Source organism: Rhinolophus sinicus, linkage group LG10 (assembly GCF_036562045.2).
Source record: "Rhinolophus sinicus isolate RSC01 linkage group LG10, ASM3656204v1, whole genome shotgun sequence".
Classification (NCBI taxonomy): domain Eukaryota; kingdom Metazoa; phylum Chordata; class Mammalia; order Chiroptera; family Rhinolophidae; genus Rhinolophus; species Rhinolophus sinicus.
The window spans coordinates 67,918,984-67,935,511 of record NC_133759.1 but is presented as its reverse complement, the minus strand read 5'-3'; the positions used below and the strand labels follow the sequence as shown (position 1 = coordinate 67,935,511).

At 54.8% G+C, this 16,528-nt stretch overlaps 1 protein-coding gene across 1 annotated transcript; it reads left to right on the top strand.

Moving 5' to 3' along the window:
• The first annotated feature begins 8,025 nt into the window (after window positions 1-8,025).
• RNF187 (ring finger protein 187) lies at window positions 8,026-14,703 on the top strand. Its single transcript, XM_074314097.1, has 5 exons — window positions 8,026-8,133; window positions 11,440-12,084; window positions 13,222-13,314; window positions 13,500-13,721; window positions 14,395-14,703. Exons 1-5 carry the CDS (start codon window positions 8,026-8,028, stop codon window positions 14,395-14,397), a joined length of 1,071 nt encoding a protein of 356 aa, XP_074170198.1. The 3' UTR covers window positions 14,398-14,703.
• Window positions 14,704-16,528: the final 1,825 nt, after the last annotated feature.

Here is a 16,528-nt window from a genome sequence, read left to right as displayed (position 1 = left end):
TGTGTGTCTCCATTTTGCTTTTTATCCAATCCCAGAGATTTCCCTGGTTTGCTTTCTCCTACCCCCTTAATCTACAACCAATGGATTTCATGTAACCCTCCTCCTTTGATTCTAATGTATAAAATAAATTGAAAAACGGCCATTTTCCAGAGCATTTTCTCAATCCGTTGAGACTTTGCTTCCTGGCAATTGTCCTCAGTTTGGCTCAAATAAACTCTTATAAGCTTTCTCTTAAGCTGGATGCTTTTTCATTTACATCACAAACAAACATTTCCTATAAATGAATCATTGCAATGGCAAGCAAATGACACATTGGTTTTTATTTACCACCTACCCAAAGGAGTGCTGATTCTTTCAGTATTGGAATAGCTAAAGTAACACTTGGTATACAAGGAGCCTGCTGGGAGAGAGGGAGGGAGGGAGGGTCTGCCTGGAGACAGCGTCCTGCAGACTCAGACAGGACGCAGCCAGGGCTACTGTGGATGTGTTTTCATCGTTGTGATAGGGGCCAAGGGAATAGCCCCCCTCTACCCCCCCCACTGAATAAATTTTAAGCTTTTTTCCTATAGGGTTTTAAGTTTCCCTTTTCTTACATTTCCTTTCCCCCAGTTTCTTAGCTCCATAGTTCCTGATCTTAATCACCTTTTAAATCAGCTTTTTAATCTTAAACAGAATATTGTTCCTAGCCTGAATCATAGGAAGTCCCCTGGCCCCTGCTGGAGGCCATCCCAGGCCCAGCTCCTGGGTGAAAACCACCACCTGAATGACCCGATTAAACAGAGGAAAAGACCACTGGCTCCATGAAGCTAAACAGAATTTCTATCACACAGCCTCCTTGCGTCGATGGCTTTGGGTCCTGCATCATGGGCCAACACTTTGAACTCTGTCTAACCAAAATTGATCTCTCCTCATCTAGAGACCTTGGGGATACAGAAGATACCCCAGCAAAATTACCAGTTCCAACCAAAGAAGCCAGTACGGTCTTCCAGGTGGATCTTGAGACCCCTTCCTCTTATCTAAGATCAGATAGGGAGAGAGTTCTGTGACTCCTCCAATAGGTAGGGACAGCTCAATGCCCTTGCCCAGCAGGAAGCAGATACAGAAGAAAAGAATTCCTGTCCCTCGATTTCCCATAGAGATTTTATGAGGATCATGTCTCTCAAGGGGAACACAAGGCAGGCAGTTAGAGACAGGCATCGGGTCTCTGCATTCCTGCACAACCCACAGAATGCGACTGCCCAAAAGACCCCTCTCAGCCCAAAACTACCCCTTCTCATTGTATTTATCTACCTCTATGAGGAAACAAATGGGTGCAAAATACCCAACTAGATTAAACCGGCCACTCACACCTGCACAGTAAAGCCCACAATGACCTTCATTTCACTTGGGCCTCATTATACCATCATTATAATATCATGCATGTGCCCAGAAGTTCATTAATATCATTATAACAGACTGAATTGTGAGAAGGAACTTATGCAGTTGTCACGCAGGGCAGCCTGCGTGGTCTCAGCTCCCGCTCCCCGCACAAGAACACAAGATATGGTGAGGCCAAAAAGGAACACCCACGGAGCCATAGGTAGGGGAGTCATACCACTATAGTCTCATGGGAGGTTGTATTCACACGATGTGTGACCTGCTGTCCGCTTTTCTGCCAACTGACCAACGACTTGAGTCTCCACCACAGCTGCGGCAGTTATATCAGTGGCCAATTGGCTAACCGGCTACAGCTGACGTCCAACTAGCCACAGCTGACGGCCATCTACTACCTGAGCCAGCACCCTTCCACGTGAGGCCGAGAGTCTGGAAACTGCTCTCTGGGACTCTGTCCTCACACTCCACCCCTACAGGGTCTCGCCTCACAATCTACGGGACAAGCGTCTTCCGCGAGGGTCCCTGTGCCATGTTAGCCTACAGGCACCTATGGACGAAAAGAAATGGTAGTCTTAGGAACCAACAATGGCAAATCCCTTCCATCTGAGAGGATACACGCTAGCTTTTTGTCCTGAGAAAGGAAGGTTGCTGCCACTGGCACCTTTCCCGGTTTGTGGTACCAGACCTTTATGGCAGTGCTTGGGGTCCCTTGCATAGTTTCAACATGTAACAGAACAGGGGACCCTATAATAGGCCGCAGTGAGAGCACATAGGTTCCCCGCAAAATCATCCCGGTATCGGGACCTTTGTATACTACAGTCACTTGCGGTGGCCACTCAGCCACCACCTCTGGCGTCACTTGCAAATCATGAGTCAAACCGGCCTCCCATGGGGCTATCAGGCCCAACCACCGACAGTGGGGGCTTTTGACCTGCCAGGGCCAAGTCCATTGCTGCCGTTCCCCTGCTTTCAAGCATGTGGGTGCTGGCAGCAAAATGTTCCCATTTCTGCCGTAGCCTGGCTTTAACAGAGTCTCACTCGTGGTAACTTGTAATTGAATGGGAGCAGCCGTTCGATGTAGCAGAGCTTCTACTGGTGCAGGCCCTCCCTTCCGTGGTCTCTCATTCAGGACTCTCAGGACGTCCCATAGATGCGAGGCCCAGTCACGCATCGTGGGAGGGTGTTTTGACACCCGGAGACCTTGCTTCAAAAGGCCGTTGTGGTGTTCAATCATGCCAGCTGCTTGTGGATTGTATGAGGTGTGAAACAACCATTGCTCGTCCATCCTGACAGCCCAGCGCTGCACTTCTTGCCCCGTAAAATGGGTACCCCTGTCACTTTCAATGACTTGGGGGCGCCCATAGAGGGCGCACAGCCGTGTAAGGGCGACCACTGTATGCCGCTGATCCGCAGCCGGACAGGGCCAAGCAAACATCAACCCCGTAGCAGTGTCCACTGCTGTAAATGCATATATCGCATTGCGGGCCTTAGGCAGGGGTCCAATGTAATCCACTTGCCAGCGAGTGAGGGGCACCCTCTCTCACGTAATCTGCTGTGTCTCCCAGGGGAGCCTCCGCCTTTGGGGGCTGTCCTGGGCACAGACGGCACAGTCATAGCAGGCATCTGCTATCTCCCACCATTTCAAAGGCAGGCCCCAGCGTCTTCTCACCTGTCACATGGTTCGGCTTCCAGCGTGCTGCAATTTCCTATGCAGCCAGTGGGCCACATCAGTGGCAGGAGCCCGCTCTAACCATCGTATCCGTGCTAGGGCATCTGCTTCATCATTACCTGGGGACACTAAGGGGGAGTGACCTGTGACATGCATTAAGGTCACCTCCTTTCTCTGCCCTAGGTCCCAGAGGTCCTGCCACATGGCTTGACCCCACAGTGGACAGTGTCCCACCAACCAGTTTTGGTGTTTCCATGTAGGGAGCCACAACGTTAGGCCCCGGAACACCGCCCAGCTGTCAGTGCAAATAACTAGGGGCCCAGGCTCATGGCTGGTTACCATCCACACAGCCCGTAATTCAGCCCACTGGCTACTCTGGCCTGTCCCAGTATCAAACCAAATGGTGTCTGTTTTGGGCTGCACACCAATAGCCATCCAAACAGCTGCAGCCCCTCGGCTAGAGCCATCAGTAAACCAGGCATCCTCAGGTACTGGGGACTGTCCTTCTTTGTAGGGCGAGGGCTCCAAGTCCTCCCCTCTAGGCAGAGCACTTGGCTCAGCCTGGGCTACAAGCTCCACAGGCCCCAGGACCTGTTGTAGCTCTGTGCTCAAAGGGCTTGAACTAAGGGTGCTACGTTGCTCCAAGTAGGCACCCCACTTGGCGAGGGTGGTGGTCTGTGCCACCCCCGTTTTGGGTCCCTGGGTCCACGTACGGACCCACCCCTGGACAGGATACGTTGTTCTAACCAACACGCGTGCCGTTCCTGTGATGGCTTCTGTGGCCACTAGGGCTGCATACACAGCAGCCAGCTGTTTCTCTATTAGAGAGTAGTGGACCCCCGCTCCTTTCCATAATTGGGACCAAAATCCCACTGGCAACTGGAGACGCTCCTGCCGTTGCCAGAGGCCCCATCCGTACCCTTCTTGGGGTACGTGAACATTAAGTTCAAATGGGCGGCCGGGGTCCACTACTTGCAGAGCCTGTGCCTGCTGCACTGCCCGTTTCGTGGCAATGAAGGCTTGCTCTATAGCCTCAGTCCAATCCCATGAAGACCCCTTTTTTTATCATATTGTACAAGGGCCTTGCCATTTGTGCTAAATGGGGTACAAATGCCCGCCAATATCCTAGCAGACCCAAATATGTCTGCAGTTGAGAGACCTTGGTCGGCCCGGGAAAGGCTTGTATCTTATCAATGATTGCCTCAGGTATAACCTTTGTCTTACCCGACCACACAACACCCAAAAACTTGACGGATAAGCCAGGGCCTTGGACCTTTTCCTCATTCACCGCCCAGCCGCGTGACTTCAGGTGGTGGAGAAGAGAGGGAGCTGCTTGCTCTAAATCAGAAAGAGAATCTGAGGTTAACAGAATGTCATCAACATAATGAAACAAGGCCACAGAGGATGGGTGATCCCACTGTGCCAAATCCTGGGCCACGAGCCCGTGGCAGATAGTGGGGCTGTGCAGTATCCTTGTGGAAGGACTTAAAAAGTCCACTGCCGCCCATCCCACGTAAAAGCAAACTGCTCTTGACACTCGGGTGCAATGTCAATGGAGAAAAAAGCATTTGCCAAGTCCACTACATAGTGATATGTCCCCAGGCGGACAGTCAGACGATCCATTAAATCATGAATTGAAGGCACTGCAGCATGCAAGGGTGGCGTCACCTTATTTAACTCCCTATAGTCCACAGTCATTCGCCAGGTCCCATCTGGCTTCTTGACAGGCCATACTGGGGAGCTAAAGGGACTGTGGGTTGGCCTCACAATATGTGCCTTCTCCAATTCCAATATTGTACGACCAATCTCCTCCTGCCCTCCTGGCAGGCGGTACTGTCGCACTGTAACCACTCACCAGGGCTGTGGCAACACTTGAGGAGGGTGGTGAGCATGCCCGCGTGTCACTGCTTTCACCACCCAGATCCGGAGACGGAACTCTCCGACCGACGTCTGCAAGCTGAGGCCATGTAGCACGTCCACCCATAGAATATACTCTGGAACGGGGGAGACATAAACCTTGTAGGTACGAGGAGGGAGCCTTCCTATACCCAGTGGTAAGGAAACGGCTTTCACAGTCACAGTTTTCCCCCCCGTAGCCATCAATGCAGACTGCTGGTCCAGGGAACAGTTCTGGATTCCCATAAACGAGACTGCAGTCGGCGCCAGTGTCAACTAGAGCCAAAACCCTCTGTACATTCGAAGGGGACCAATGTATGGACAGTTCCATGTGGGGCCTCAGGTCCCTGCTCCTCCCCTCTGACCGGGTTCCTTGGCCCCACCCGTAATCAAGCTACGAGGGGTCGGCCTCAAGTGGCTGCATGAAGTCCTGGAGGGACACAGGTCGCGCTTTCCCAGACTTCTCGGGAATTGTTGTTCCGGACACAACTGTTTCCAAAGTTCCAGCAGGAGTGCGTTGGGTTGCTGGTCTATTTTCTTCCTATCGACCCCTGCTGCCACGAGATCACGCCACATCTGTGCACGTGTTACTCTCTGAGGCCTGCGACCTTACCCCTTTACCTTTGGTTTGGGCTTCCAGGTCTCAACTGTGCGGACCTCCTGTCTTAATTTCCTTCGCCTCCGGCTTTCAACATCCCCTAGAGTGGCCATGGCAGTTGTAACTTCATGGATCCGTCGCCCTACATACTATGTAAGAATAGCAACCAAGCATCCAAAAGCACTCGCAGGTGCAGTATCCAAAACCAGATCTCTCATGCTGGCAGTAAAAAGCTCGTCATCTGGGCCCTGCATGTTGAGGTTAAAAATAGCATGTCTCATACCCATTTCACGGATTATTTGCATAAGTTCTGTATATGACTGCCATTGACTCACAGTGTCTGGCAGCTCACCAGCCTGTCCCCATACGGTGCGTACCGCAGCAGTGAGCCACGCCATTAGAGAATGGTTGCCCTAGTTGTTGGCCAACCTATGGCAGTTTTGTAACCTTTGTTGCAGGGACGGATGCACTGTCACGAAGGCTAGCTTTTCCATCTCGCCTGGGGAGCAGAGAATGCTGTCTGCTCCCTCATCCCATAAACGTAATAGCCAAGCCGAGACTGGCTCTCCAGGGCGCTGTCTGTACTGCCTCCCCAGCTCCTGCAACTCAGTGGGAGTGTATGGGGTATAGGTCGTGAACTCAGTCACAGCTGGGTTGCCAGCAGCAACGCCCCCAGGGCCCAAAGGTTGCTCACGTTTTACCCTTTGCTTCAAGATTGGCAGGGCTTGGGGGTTGGGAACTACATTGTCTCCACTTGCTTCCTCCGCCTCTGCCTCAGAGTCTCCACCTTGGGGCCCCTGTTCTAACAGGCGGACCCGGGCTTCCAGCGCTTCCAACCGAGACACCTGGTTCGGCACCTGGGCCATTTCATTCAGCCCATTTTCCGTGTTGAGACTCAAGGCCATGAGGAACATCCAGCCCACGCGGCCGGCTGTAGCCTTCTCTTCCTCCGGCAACCGCTCAGCCAGAGCCTGCAGGGCCCTCTCCACACTGGCCGGAGAGCCGTCCATATCCTCCCACCTCTCCTTGGGGGTCCAACTCCTGGGAACAGTGGCCACTGGACACCATACACTGTGTGGGGGCCACACGTCCTCCTGCCCAGAGTCAGACGCCATTGCTACCTGGTCGGAATCTTGCTCACTGTGCCAGGTGTCTGAGTGGATGGAGGCCTCCTTGTAAGATGTCCACCACCCTCGGAGCTTAAGGCCGCAGCAGATCAACAAAAGGAGGACAACGCCGTCCATGGCCTAGAAGGTGGTGTGCCAGCTGGAGGCTTTAGTCTCCCAGGCAGACCGCGCCTCCCGTTCCCGGTGTCACTCCTCATGGGCCTCCCGAAGCTGAGCTCTCACACGCACAAACCGCTCCACCATGCTTCGGTAGGTTTTGGCCGGCACCGTACCCTGCTCGCTGCGCCATTTGTCGTGCGGGAGACCCTGCTCGCTGTGCCATTTGTCGTGCGCGGAGGCCTGCTCGCTGCGCCATTTTTCAGGCGGTGTGGCCTGTGCTCCCACTCCCCACACAAGAACGCAGGATATGGTGAGGTCAAAAAGGAACACCCACGGAGCCATAGGTAGGGGAGTCATACCACTATGGTCTCACTGGAGGCTGGGCCCACTGGACGTGCGACCTGCCATCCGCCTTTCCGCCAACCAACCGACCGACGACTCTCCTCCACTCTCTCGACTCTGTTCCTCTCCTCTCTTCTGCTCTCCTCGGCTCTCCTCTTCCGCTCTCCTCGCCTCTGCTCGGCTCCTCGGCAATCCTCGGCAGTCCTCGGCTCTCCTCCGTAGCCGCAGCAGTTATACTAGCGGCTAACCGGCCACAGCTGACGGCCAATCAGCCACAGCCGACGGCCATCCACCACCCGAGCCAGCACCCTTCCATGTGAGTCCGAGAGCCTGTAAACTACTTTCTGGGGCTCTGTCCCCACACATATCCTGCGTTCTTATGTGGGGAGCGGGACCATAGACACCGCAGGCCACCTCGCACAACAAATGGCGCAGCGAGCAGGGTATGGTGCCAGCCAACACCTACCAAAGCATGGTGGAGCAGTTTGTGTGTGTAAAAGTGCAGTTTCAGAAGGCCCAAGAGGAGTTGCACCAGGAATGGGAGGCGCGGTCTGCCTGGGAGACTCGAGCCTCCAGATGGTACACCTCCCCTCCTGGCCATAGAAGACGTCACCTTCCTTTTAGTAACGTGCTGCTGCTGTAGGCACCAAGGGTTGCGGACATCTTGCACTGAGGCCTCCACCCAATCAGATGCCTGGCATGGCGAGCAAAATTCTGGCCAGGTAGGAATGGAATCTGACTCTGGGCAGAAGGATGTGTGACCCCCACACAGTGTGTGGTGCCCGATGGCCACTGTTCTCAGGAGCTGGACCCCCAAGGAGGGATGGGAGGACATGGATGGCTCTCCAGCCAGGGTGGAGAGGGCCCTGCAGGCTCTGGCTGAGCAGTTGCTGGAGGAGGAGAAAGCTACAGCTGCCCGCATGGGCTGGATGTTCCTCATGGCCTTGAGTCTCAACACGGAAAACGCGCCTAATGAAATAGCCCGGGTGCCGGACCTGGTGTCCCACTTGGAGGTGCTGGAAGCTCAGGTCCGCCTGTTAGAAGAGGGGCTCCATGGTGGAGACTCTGAGGGAGAGGCAGAGGAAGTGAGTGGAGACAATGTAGCTCCTAACCCCCAAGCTGGGCCAGTCTTGAAACAAAAGTTAAAGCACGAGCAACCTTTGGGCCCTGGGGCAACCCAGCTGTGACTAAGTTCACAACCTACACCCCTTACACTCCCACTGAGTTGCAGGAGCTGGGGCGGTGGTACGGACAGTGCCCTGGAGAGCCAGTCTCAGCTTGGCTACTATGTTTATGGGAGGAGGGAGCAGACAACATTCTCTGCTCCCCAGGCGAGATGGAAAAGCTAGCCTTCATGACAGTGCATCTGTCCCTGGGACAAAGGTTACAGAACTGCCATAGGTTGGCCCAAGACCAGGGCAACACTCTCTAATGGAATGGCTCACTGCTGTGGTACGCACAGATTGGGAACAGGCTTGCGAGCTGCCAGACACTGTGAGTCAATGGCAGTCATATACGGAACTTACTCAAATCATCCGTGAAATGGGTATGAGACGTGATATTTTCAACTCTAATATGCAGGGGCCGGATGACGAGCTCTTTACAGCCAGCATGAGAGATCTGATTTTCGATACAGCACCTGGAGTGCTTTTGGATGCTTGGTTGCCATTCTTACGCCCTATGTGGGGTGGCGGATCCATGAAGTTACAATTGCCATGGCCACCCTAGGGGATGTTGAAATCTGGAGGCGAAGGAAGTTAAGACAGGAGGTCCGCACAGTTGAGACCTGGAAGCCCAAATCAAAATTAAAGGGGCGAGGTCTCGGGCCTCAGAGAGTAACACGTGCACAGATGTGGTGTGATCTCGTGGCAGCAGGGGTCCATCGGGAGAAAATAGACCGACAAACCAATGCACTCTTGTTGGAACTTTGGAAACAGTTGCATCCCAAACAGCAATTCCGGAGAAGCCTAAAGAAGAAGTCTAGGAAAGCGCGACCCGTGTCCCTTCAGGACTTCATGCGGCCCGCTTGAGGCAGACTCCTTTCAGCTTGATTAGGGGTGGGGCCAAGGTACCCAGTCAGAGGGGACAGCAGGGACTGGAGGTCCTACGTGGAAGTGTCCATACATTGGTTCCCTTCTAATATGCAGAGGGTTTTGGCCCTAGTTGATACTGGCGCAGACTGCAGTCTCGTTTATGGGAGCCCAGACCTGTTCCCCAGACCAGCAATCTGCATTGATGGCTACGGGGGAAAAACTGTGACTGTGAAAGCCGTTTCCTTACCACTGGGTATAGGAAGGCTCCCTCCTCGTACCTACAAGGTTTATGTCTCCCCCGTTCCGGAGTATATTCTATGGGTGGACGTGCTACATGGCCTCAGCTTGCAGACGTCGGTCGGAGAGTTCCGTCTCCGGATCTGGGTGGTGAAAGCAGTGACACGCGGGCATGCTCACCACCCTCCTCAAGTGTTGCCACAGCCCTGGTGAGTGGTTACAGTGCGACAGTACCGCCTGCCAGGAGGGCAGGAGGAGATTGGTCGTACAATATTGGAATTGGAGAAGGCACATATTGTGAGGCCAACCCACAGTCCCTTTAACTCCTCAGTATGGCCTGTCAAGAAGCCAGATGGAACCTGGCAAATGACTGTGGACTATAGGGAGTTAAATAAGGTGACGCCACTTTTGCATGTGGTAGTACCTTCAATACATGATTTGATGGATCGTCTGTCTGCCTGGGAACATATCACTATGTAGTGGACTTGGCCAATGCTTTTTTCTATGCTTGTTGCATAGATTGTAAGGCGAGCCCCTGGAGGGGTGGAGTGTGGGGACAGAGCCCCAGAGAGCAGTTTCCAGGCTCTCGATCACACGTGGAAAGGTGCTGGCTCGGTTAGTAGATGGCCGTGGGCTGTGGCTAGTTGGCCGTCAGCTGTGGCCGGTTAGCCAATTGGCCACTGATATAACTGACGTGGCTGCGCTGGTTGGTGAGTCGAGCCGGTTGGTTGGCAGGCAGAGAAGCAGACAGCAGGTCGCACACTGTGTGAATCCAGCCTCTAGTGAGACTATAGTGGTATGACTCCCCTACCTATGTCTCCGTGGGTGTTCCTTTTAAGCCTAGCCATATCCTGCGTTCTTATGTGGGGAGCGGGACCAGAGGCCCCGCAGGTCGCCCTGCACGACACTTCCATGTAGTGATATCACAAACATTTCTCCAAACCAAACCACAAAAGGCTTTATTTCCATGTTAGGTTATATTTATAGTGTATCTTGAGAAAAGGAATGCCAAAGATAATGAAAATCTGAAGGTCTTTAATATAGAAGCAGCATCTGCAAAATTGGTTTTTTTTTACGGGGGGGGGGGAAGGGGCGGGCGTGTCTGCTAACAATAGTGAAAAAAAGGAGTTTCATTATATGTTCCTATTTCTTAGTAACTGGTCAAAGTATGTGTTTGGTTTTTTGTGTGTCTATTCAGCATTTATGTTTTCTTGGTGAATTAAGAAATCTCACGGGGATGATCTTTGCTTTGTACTTTTCTGTACCAAATTAATGAACTCTTCTGTATTTGTGGCTGGAATTTCGTAGTTTGGCTATTTGTCTATAATTATTTTGCTTATTTCCTACTCACAGGATTATCACGGACTTTCCTCAATTGATTTTTTTCTTTTATTATTTTCTCTACTACTTTCTAGTTTACACAACAAATCGGCTAATTGGGCTTAAAGCGCTTTCCTCCTTCTGACCATTATTCCAGAGAACTAACCTGGGTTTACCAGTAGCACTTCAGACTCCGGCTTCCTGCATTTTCAAGTCTATACCAGATTTTTAAAAACCCGCAAAATCGAAAAGCAGTATCTTGAAAGATTTTGCACTTGAATGGAATAGCGAATTCGTTTTTAAAAATTTTTTAAATTACGTAGTGTTAAATAGTGACTTAAAAAAACAAAAACCTGCATGTTTGGTTGTGCTCAAAATAAAAAAATTGCTCCTGAAAACCTTTTTTTTACTGAAGAAATGCTAACAAGTGCCCTTGGGCCTGTAGCTCTGGGTGTCCCGGGACACCTTCACTCTGTATCAATGGATTCCTCCGCTCCGCAAACAGCGGGTACAGGCCTTCCCTCCCGCATCCGGGAGGAGCGTGCAAAGCATCGCTCGACGAAGGGGCACGCACGCGTTTTTGAGCCCTGCCCCCACCCCCGTGGGCATTGCGCCGGGGCGGTGGCGAGGCCGTGCTTGCAGCTCAGGTCCTAGCAGCTTAAAGAGACTTAAACTGAACTCCAAATAATACTTGTTCCCCTTCTCGCCCACGAGTCACTTATGGGGTGAGAATCTCTGCAAGAGATCGGAGTGCGACTGGGTGGGAGGCCCACGGGTACAGAGAGTGAAGCGCAGTTGCCAGGACCCGCGGGTAGCGTACACCGCTGCCAGGACCGTGCGTGCAGCGCCCCGCCGTCCTCGCCCCGCGCATCCCCGTCGCCATCCTTGTCCCCGTCCTGCGCTGCTTCGGCGCTCTCCTTCCCAGTCTCCATCCCGGCTCGTGTCTTCCGGCCTCTCCGCCCGCCGCCCTCGCCCTTCCCGAGGGCCCCGGTCGCCGCCCTGGCGCTCCCCGCGGCCCCCGCCGAGGCCGCCTGCGCCCTGTGCCAGCGCGCGCCCCGCGAGCCGGTGCTTGCCGATTGCGGCCACCGCTTTTGCCGGGCGTGCGTGGTGCGCTTCTGGGCGGAGGAGGACGGGCCCTTCCCGTGCCCGGAGTGTGCCGACGACTGCTGGCAACGCGCCGTGGAGCCTGGCCGCCCGCCGCTCAGCCGCCGCCTGCTGGCGCTCGAGGAGGCGGCCGCGGCGCCCGCGCGCGACGGCCCGGCCTCGGAGGCGGCGCTGCAGCTACTGTGCCGCGCCGACGCGGGCCCGCTGTGCGCCGCCTGCCGCATGGCCGCAGGGCCGGAGCCGCCGGAGTGGGAGCCCCGCTGGAGGAAGGCGCTGCGCGGCAAGGTGCGCGCGGGCAGCGCCCTGTGCGTTGCCATCCCCTTCCCGACCTGAGTCCCCGCCCCCCCGGGCGGTGCCCTGAGCCTCCCTATCCCCCTGCGGACGGCGTCTTGTCTTCCCCCCATCCTTCTCCGGACGGCGCAGTGTAACCCCTTCCCCATTCTCCGGAAGACATCCTGGTCCCCACAACCCCCACCCTCGGACAAGTGCCCTGTTTCCCCAAAGGTGTCTGTGGTCCCTCCCACTCCTCACGCCCATTCTCAGGACTGTCCTTACCCTCCCCCCATCCGCAGAAAGCATCCTGCAGCCGGTTTCGCTCCCCTGCGCCTCACTGCCCCGCCTATGGGCGTGATGTCACCCTGAGGCACCCTTACCCCACCCCGTGGGTAAATCCCTCCATCCCGACAAAATGTGTTAACAGAGAGGCTTGTAGTCAGGTGTGACCCCCACCCCGTCTACCTTCTCACGCTTTCTCAGCCCTCCTAGGGTCCTTCCACCTACTCTATACTGGTACTTGAACTGCATTGCATGTGGCACCTGACCCTGGGTGGAAACTCACCAACCCGGGATTCAGGGACCTGCCCTTGTGGATTGAGGGGGCTCAGCATTATTAATGAGAGAATACCCAGCCCACTGGAGCTGGGCGCTCCTCCTGTTGGTGGCTCTTCCTGCTTGGTGGGACCAGTGCACAGCCAGTGCTGGGCAGGCCCTGGGCATGGCAGTGCCCATCCCATAGAGGCCTCGTGCTGGTTCATGTGGGATTTCCAGAGTGACTGCCAGTGCCGTTCCTCCTGAAAAGATGAGGTGGCTGTGCTTTTGGCAGATACCACTCTCCATCCTTGTGCTGGTGACAGTAACACTGGGGACCCCAGGGGAATCTCATGTCATTATCTGGTTAGATTCTTAATGGGGTTTTTTTCTATGAGCCTTCCTCCTGGAGCAAGTTTAGTGAAGTTGCTAGGACCCCTCTGGTATCTGCAGCCTGTTTTCATGAGTCTGGTAGGCCAGGACCACTTGGTGGGGCCTTCTGGTCAGACTGTTAGTGGACTCGGGGGTGCAGTGTCCCCCAGACTGGGCTAACGGGGAAGATGTCCCAGACCTTCAGGTGTGGCCACCCACCTGGTAACCAGCATCTCTCACCAGGAGAACAAGGGGTCCGTGGAGATAATGAGGAAAGATCTGAATGATGCTCGGGACCTGCATGGCCAGGCCGAGTCCGCTGCTGCTGTCTGGAAGGCAAGTGGAGGTGGGCCTGGGGTCTGCGTGAATGAGGGGACAGAGGTGTGCACCCTGCCTCTATCTGGCATGGTCTTGGGACACAGCTGAGCCTTCTGCAGCACACCTCAAGGTGGTCACATGGGGCTGGGGTCCTGGGTGTGGTCCAAGGACACAGGTGTCCTTCCCTGCTGCGTGTCCTGCAGGGACATGTGATGGACCGTAGGAAGAAGGCCCTGACCGACTACAAGAAGCTGCGGACCTTCTTTGTGGAGGAGGAGGAGCGCTTCCTGCATGAGGCAGAGAAAGAGGAGGGGTCACCCGAGGATGAGGATGTGGACCCTGCCGAGAGGTTCAGGTCCCTGCTGCAGGCCTTGTCAGACCTGGAGTGCAGGCACCGCAACCTGGGCCTCAGCATGCTGCTCCAGGTGAGCCCCCACCCCCTTCCGCGGGCCAGATGCAGGGGGCAGCTAGCAAGACAGGGCTTAAGGCTAGGCCCAGCCTCCTTTTGGGGCTAAAATTCAGGAATAAGGGATCCAGGAGATTCCCGGCCTCCATGTCGGAGGGGACGTTTCATGAGGGGGGTGGCACCCCAATCTTGAAGGACCGGGCCCCTGTCCTGCCTTGGCACTGCAGGCAGTAGCTGGCTGTGGAGTCCAGGAGCATAGGGATCCCCAGGAGGGCGGCGGCCATCTGGCCCTCATGTCCTCACAGCCTCTGTCTGAGGCCTTGCCTAAACCTCAAGGCTCTGGTTTCTTTGCGCCCTCTCTGATCCTTAGCCAGCAGCCCCCAGCCTTCCCTCTGGGTGGAGAGGTGTCATTTTGCTCCAGGAATGCTGGGTAATCAGCTCCTGGTGGGTGGGGGTTTGGGATGATGATTGTGGGGAGTGAGGCTTCAGCCTTCGGAGACATCTGTGGCTGGTGGAAGTGGGGTGTTGTTGCCTTGGTTTGAGGACAGCAGCTCCCGTCTCCCTCACTCCCCCTTCTCTCCCTTTTTTCCCTCTCCTCCCCTCCTTCTCCTCCTCCCTCCCCTCCTTTCCTTCCCTCCTCTCCATCCTCTCCTTCCCTTCTCTTCCTTCTCTCCCTCTCTGTCTCCCTGCAGTGATGCCAGGCAGAGGAAGCTGGCCCCACCCTGGCCCAGCACCCCCCCAGCAGCTCCTTCCTTCAGGACCACCTCCTTCAGGACCCTGGAGGGCCTACATCTAGGTGTGGATGGGTTGCTTACCGTAGGTGCCACTTTGGGTTGTACCCTCAGCAGTGTCTGTGTTCTCTTTCCTTGGGTATTCCTGTTTCCAGGCTGTAAATGCCTCTCTGGAGTTCTGAAAGGGGGGGAGTGGGGTGGGTTGGTAACTCAAGTGTGTCCCCTGTTCCATCTCTTCATAAAGCTGTTGTCGTTACCAGAGTCTCGTCAGATCTGCCTGGAGTCTTGTCGTCTCTGCCCCGGGACAGCCAGGTTGTTCAGACCTAGCACATGCTCCGTTTCGGCCTGTCCGATCCAGGCCCACAGACCCCCTCCTGAACATTGGGCACACGAGTTAATGTTAAATTTGGGGTGAACCTCAAGGGAAAGAGGCCCAGGACTCTCAGGTAGGGCAGGTGGGGGGACAGGTCAACTTGTCACTCTTGCTCGAGGCGCTGACAGCGTGTGTCCCCCACAGACCACCCACAACTCGCGGTCTGTGTGCAGGAACAGCTCCTGGGACCTTGTAGGTCTGGGTGGTCAGCCTCCGGCACCTCACTTCGAGGCTCTGTTCCCCTGCGCCTCTCAGTGTGTCCGCCTGCCATGCTCACTTCTCAATTGTCTGTCGTCTCTTGCTGACCTGAGCATTTCTCTGCACTGTCAGTCTCTCCATGCCCCTAGCTCCCCTTCCTTTGTAATTCCTCCGATAGGTGAATTTAGCAAGCCCTGTGATTTAGTGGCAGTGTCAATGTGTAGATGAGTCCAAGTGGCAGAGCATTGCACAGTGACAGGATGAGGGTCCCAGCACATTGGCACACATGGTTGTTTAGGATGGCTGGGGCTGTGTTCACCCTAAACGATGGCTTTGTGGTCAGCAGGCCATTTCTGGACAGAGCCTCTCAGACTTGGGTGGTGCTGACCTCGCATTGCTGTGAGTTGAGGGCTGGTGCTTGAGCCCAGGACTGAGGGTTTATTCACATCCCTCCATCTCCAATGGGGCTTTTGCAGGTGAGATTTCTCTCTAATGGGACCCCACCTCCCACTTCCACCATGTGACTTCAGAGAGCTTCCCCAGGCCCCCTGGGCCTGAGCCTCAGCTGTCTGCCTCCTGCTTTTTGTGTATAGACACCTGCCGGGAGGCCTGTCCATTCTTCCACTCTCAGTTGGAGACCAGGGGCAGCCCAGAAAGTGTCCAGTGGTACTAGGTACTGGGAAGAGATGGGAGGTCCTGATGCTGTCATGGACTTGCTTGCTTTTTGACGGTGTGTCGGGTGTCTTTCCACTCTCACATGCTGTCTGTGTAAGGATGACGGGCAGAGAGCGAAAGCGGCCTGGTTGTATATCAAAAGAGAGAGTCATCCCCTTGGCCAAATAACCCTAATAAGTAATCCTGACCCCTCAGATCAGGGGTCAGCAGTACTGGCACCTCTGGCCCTGTCCCTGTCACCTGACGTGAGACCCAGGATGGAGCCGCCTGCCTTGTGTCCAGTAGGTTGGGACGCCTCCAGCATGAATGGCGTTGGGCTCCAGAGAGGTCACAGCTCCTCTGAATGAATGTTGGCGGTGAGAGTTCTTTCTGATGGCCTTTTTATTTACTGGTTCACGTATTCAGTGCCGAGGTGCAGTTCCTTGTTATCAGAGCTCAGTGGGAAAGTCGCGGGTAAGTGGGACCTGCAGCCCATTTTCAATTTCATATCCTTAGTCCAAGGGGAGCAGAGACAAATCCATACTCCTGGTGGGGGTGTTATTTCACCAGGTTCTGAGGGGATGCTCACACCCTTGATACATGATACAAGTGAGGACACCTTGAGTGGCGTGGGCTGGTGCTGCCCTTCAGGAGAGTCAAACTGAGAGGCCAGCAGGAGCTTGGGACCAGTCCCCAAGGCTGGCCTTGCTCTTGACACCATGTGCAAGTTCCAGGGTTTCCCCGAGCACCCTGGAGCTCAATAATGCACTACAAATGCTCCCAGAGCTCACTGAAGGCCTTTTGCTCATGGTGACGTTTATCACAGGGAGAGGGACAAGTTAACATGGGCCAAAGGGAGAGGCGTGCCGA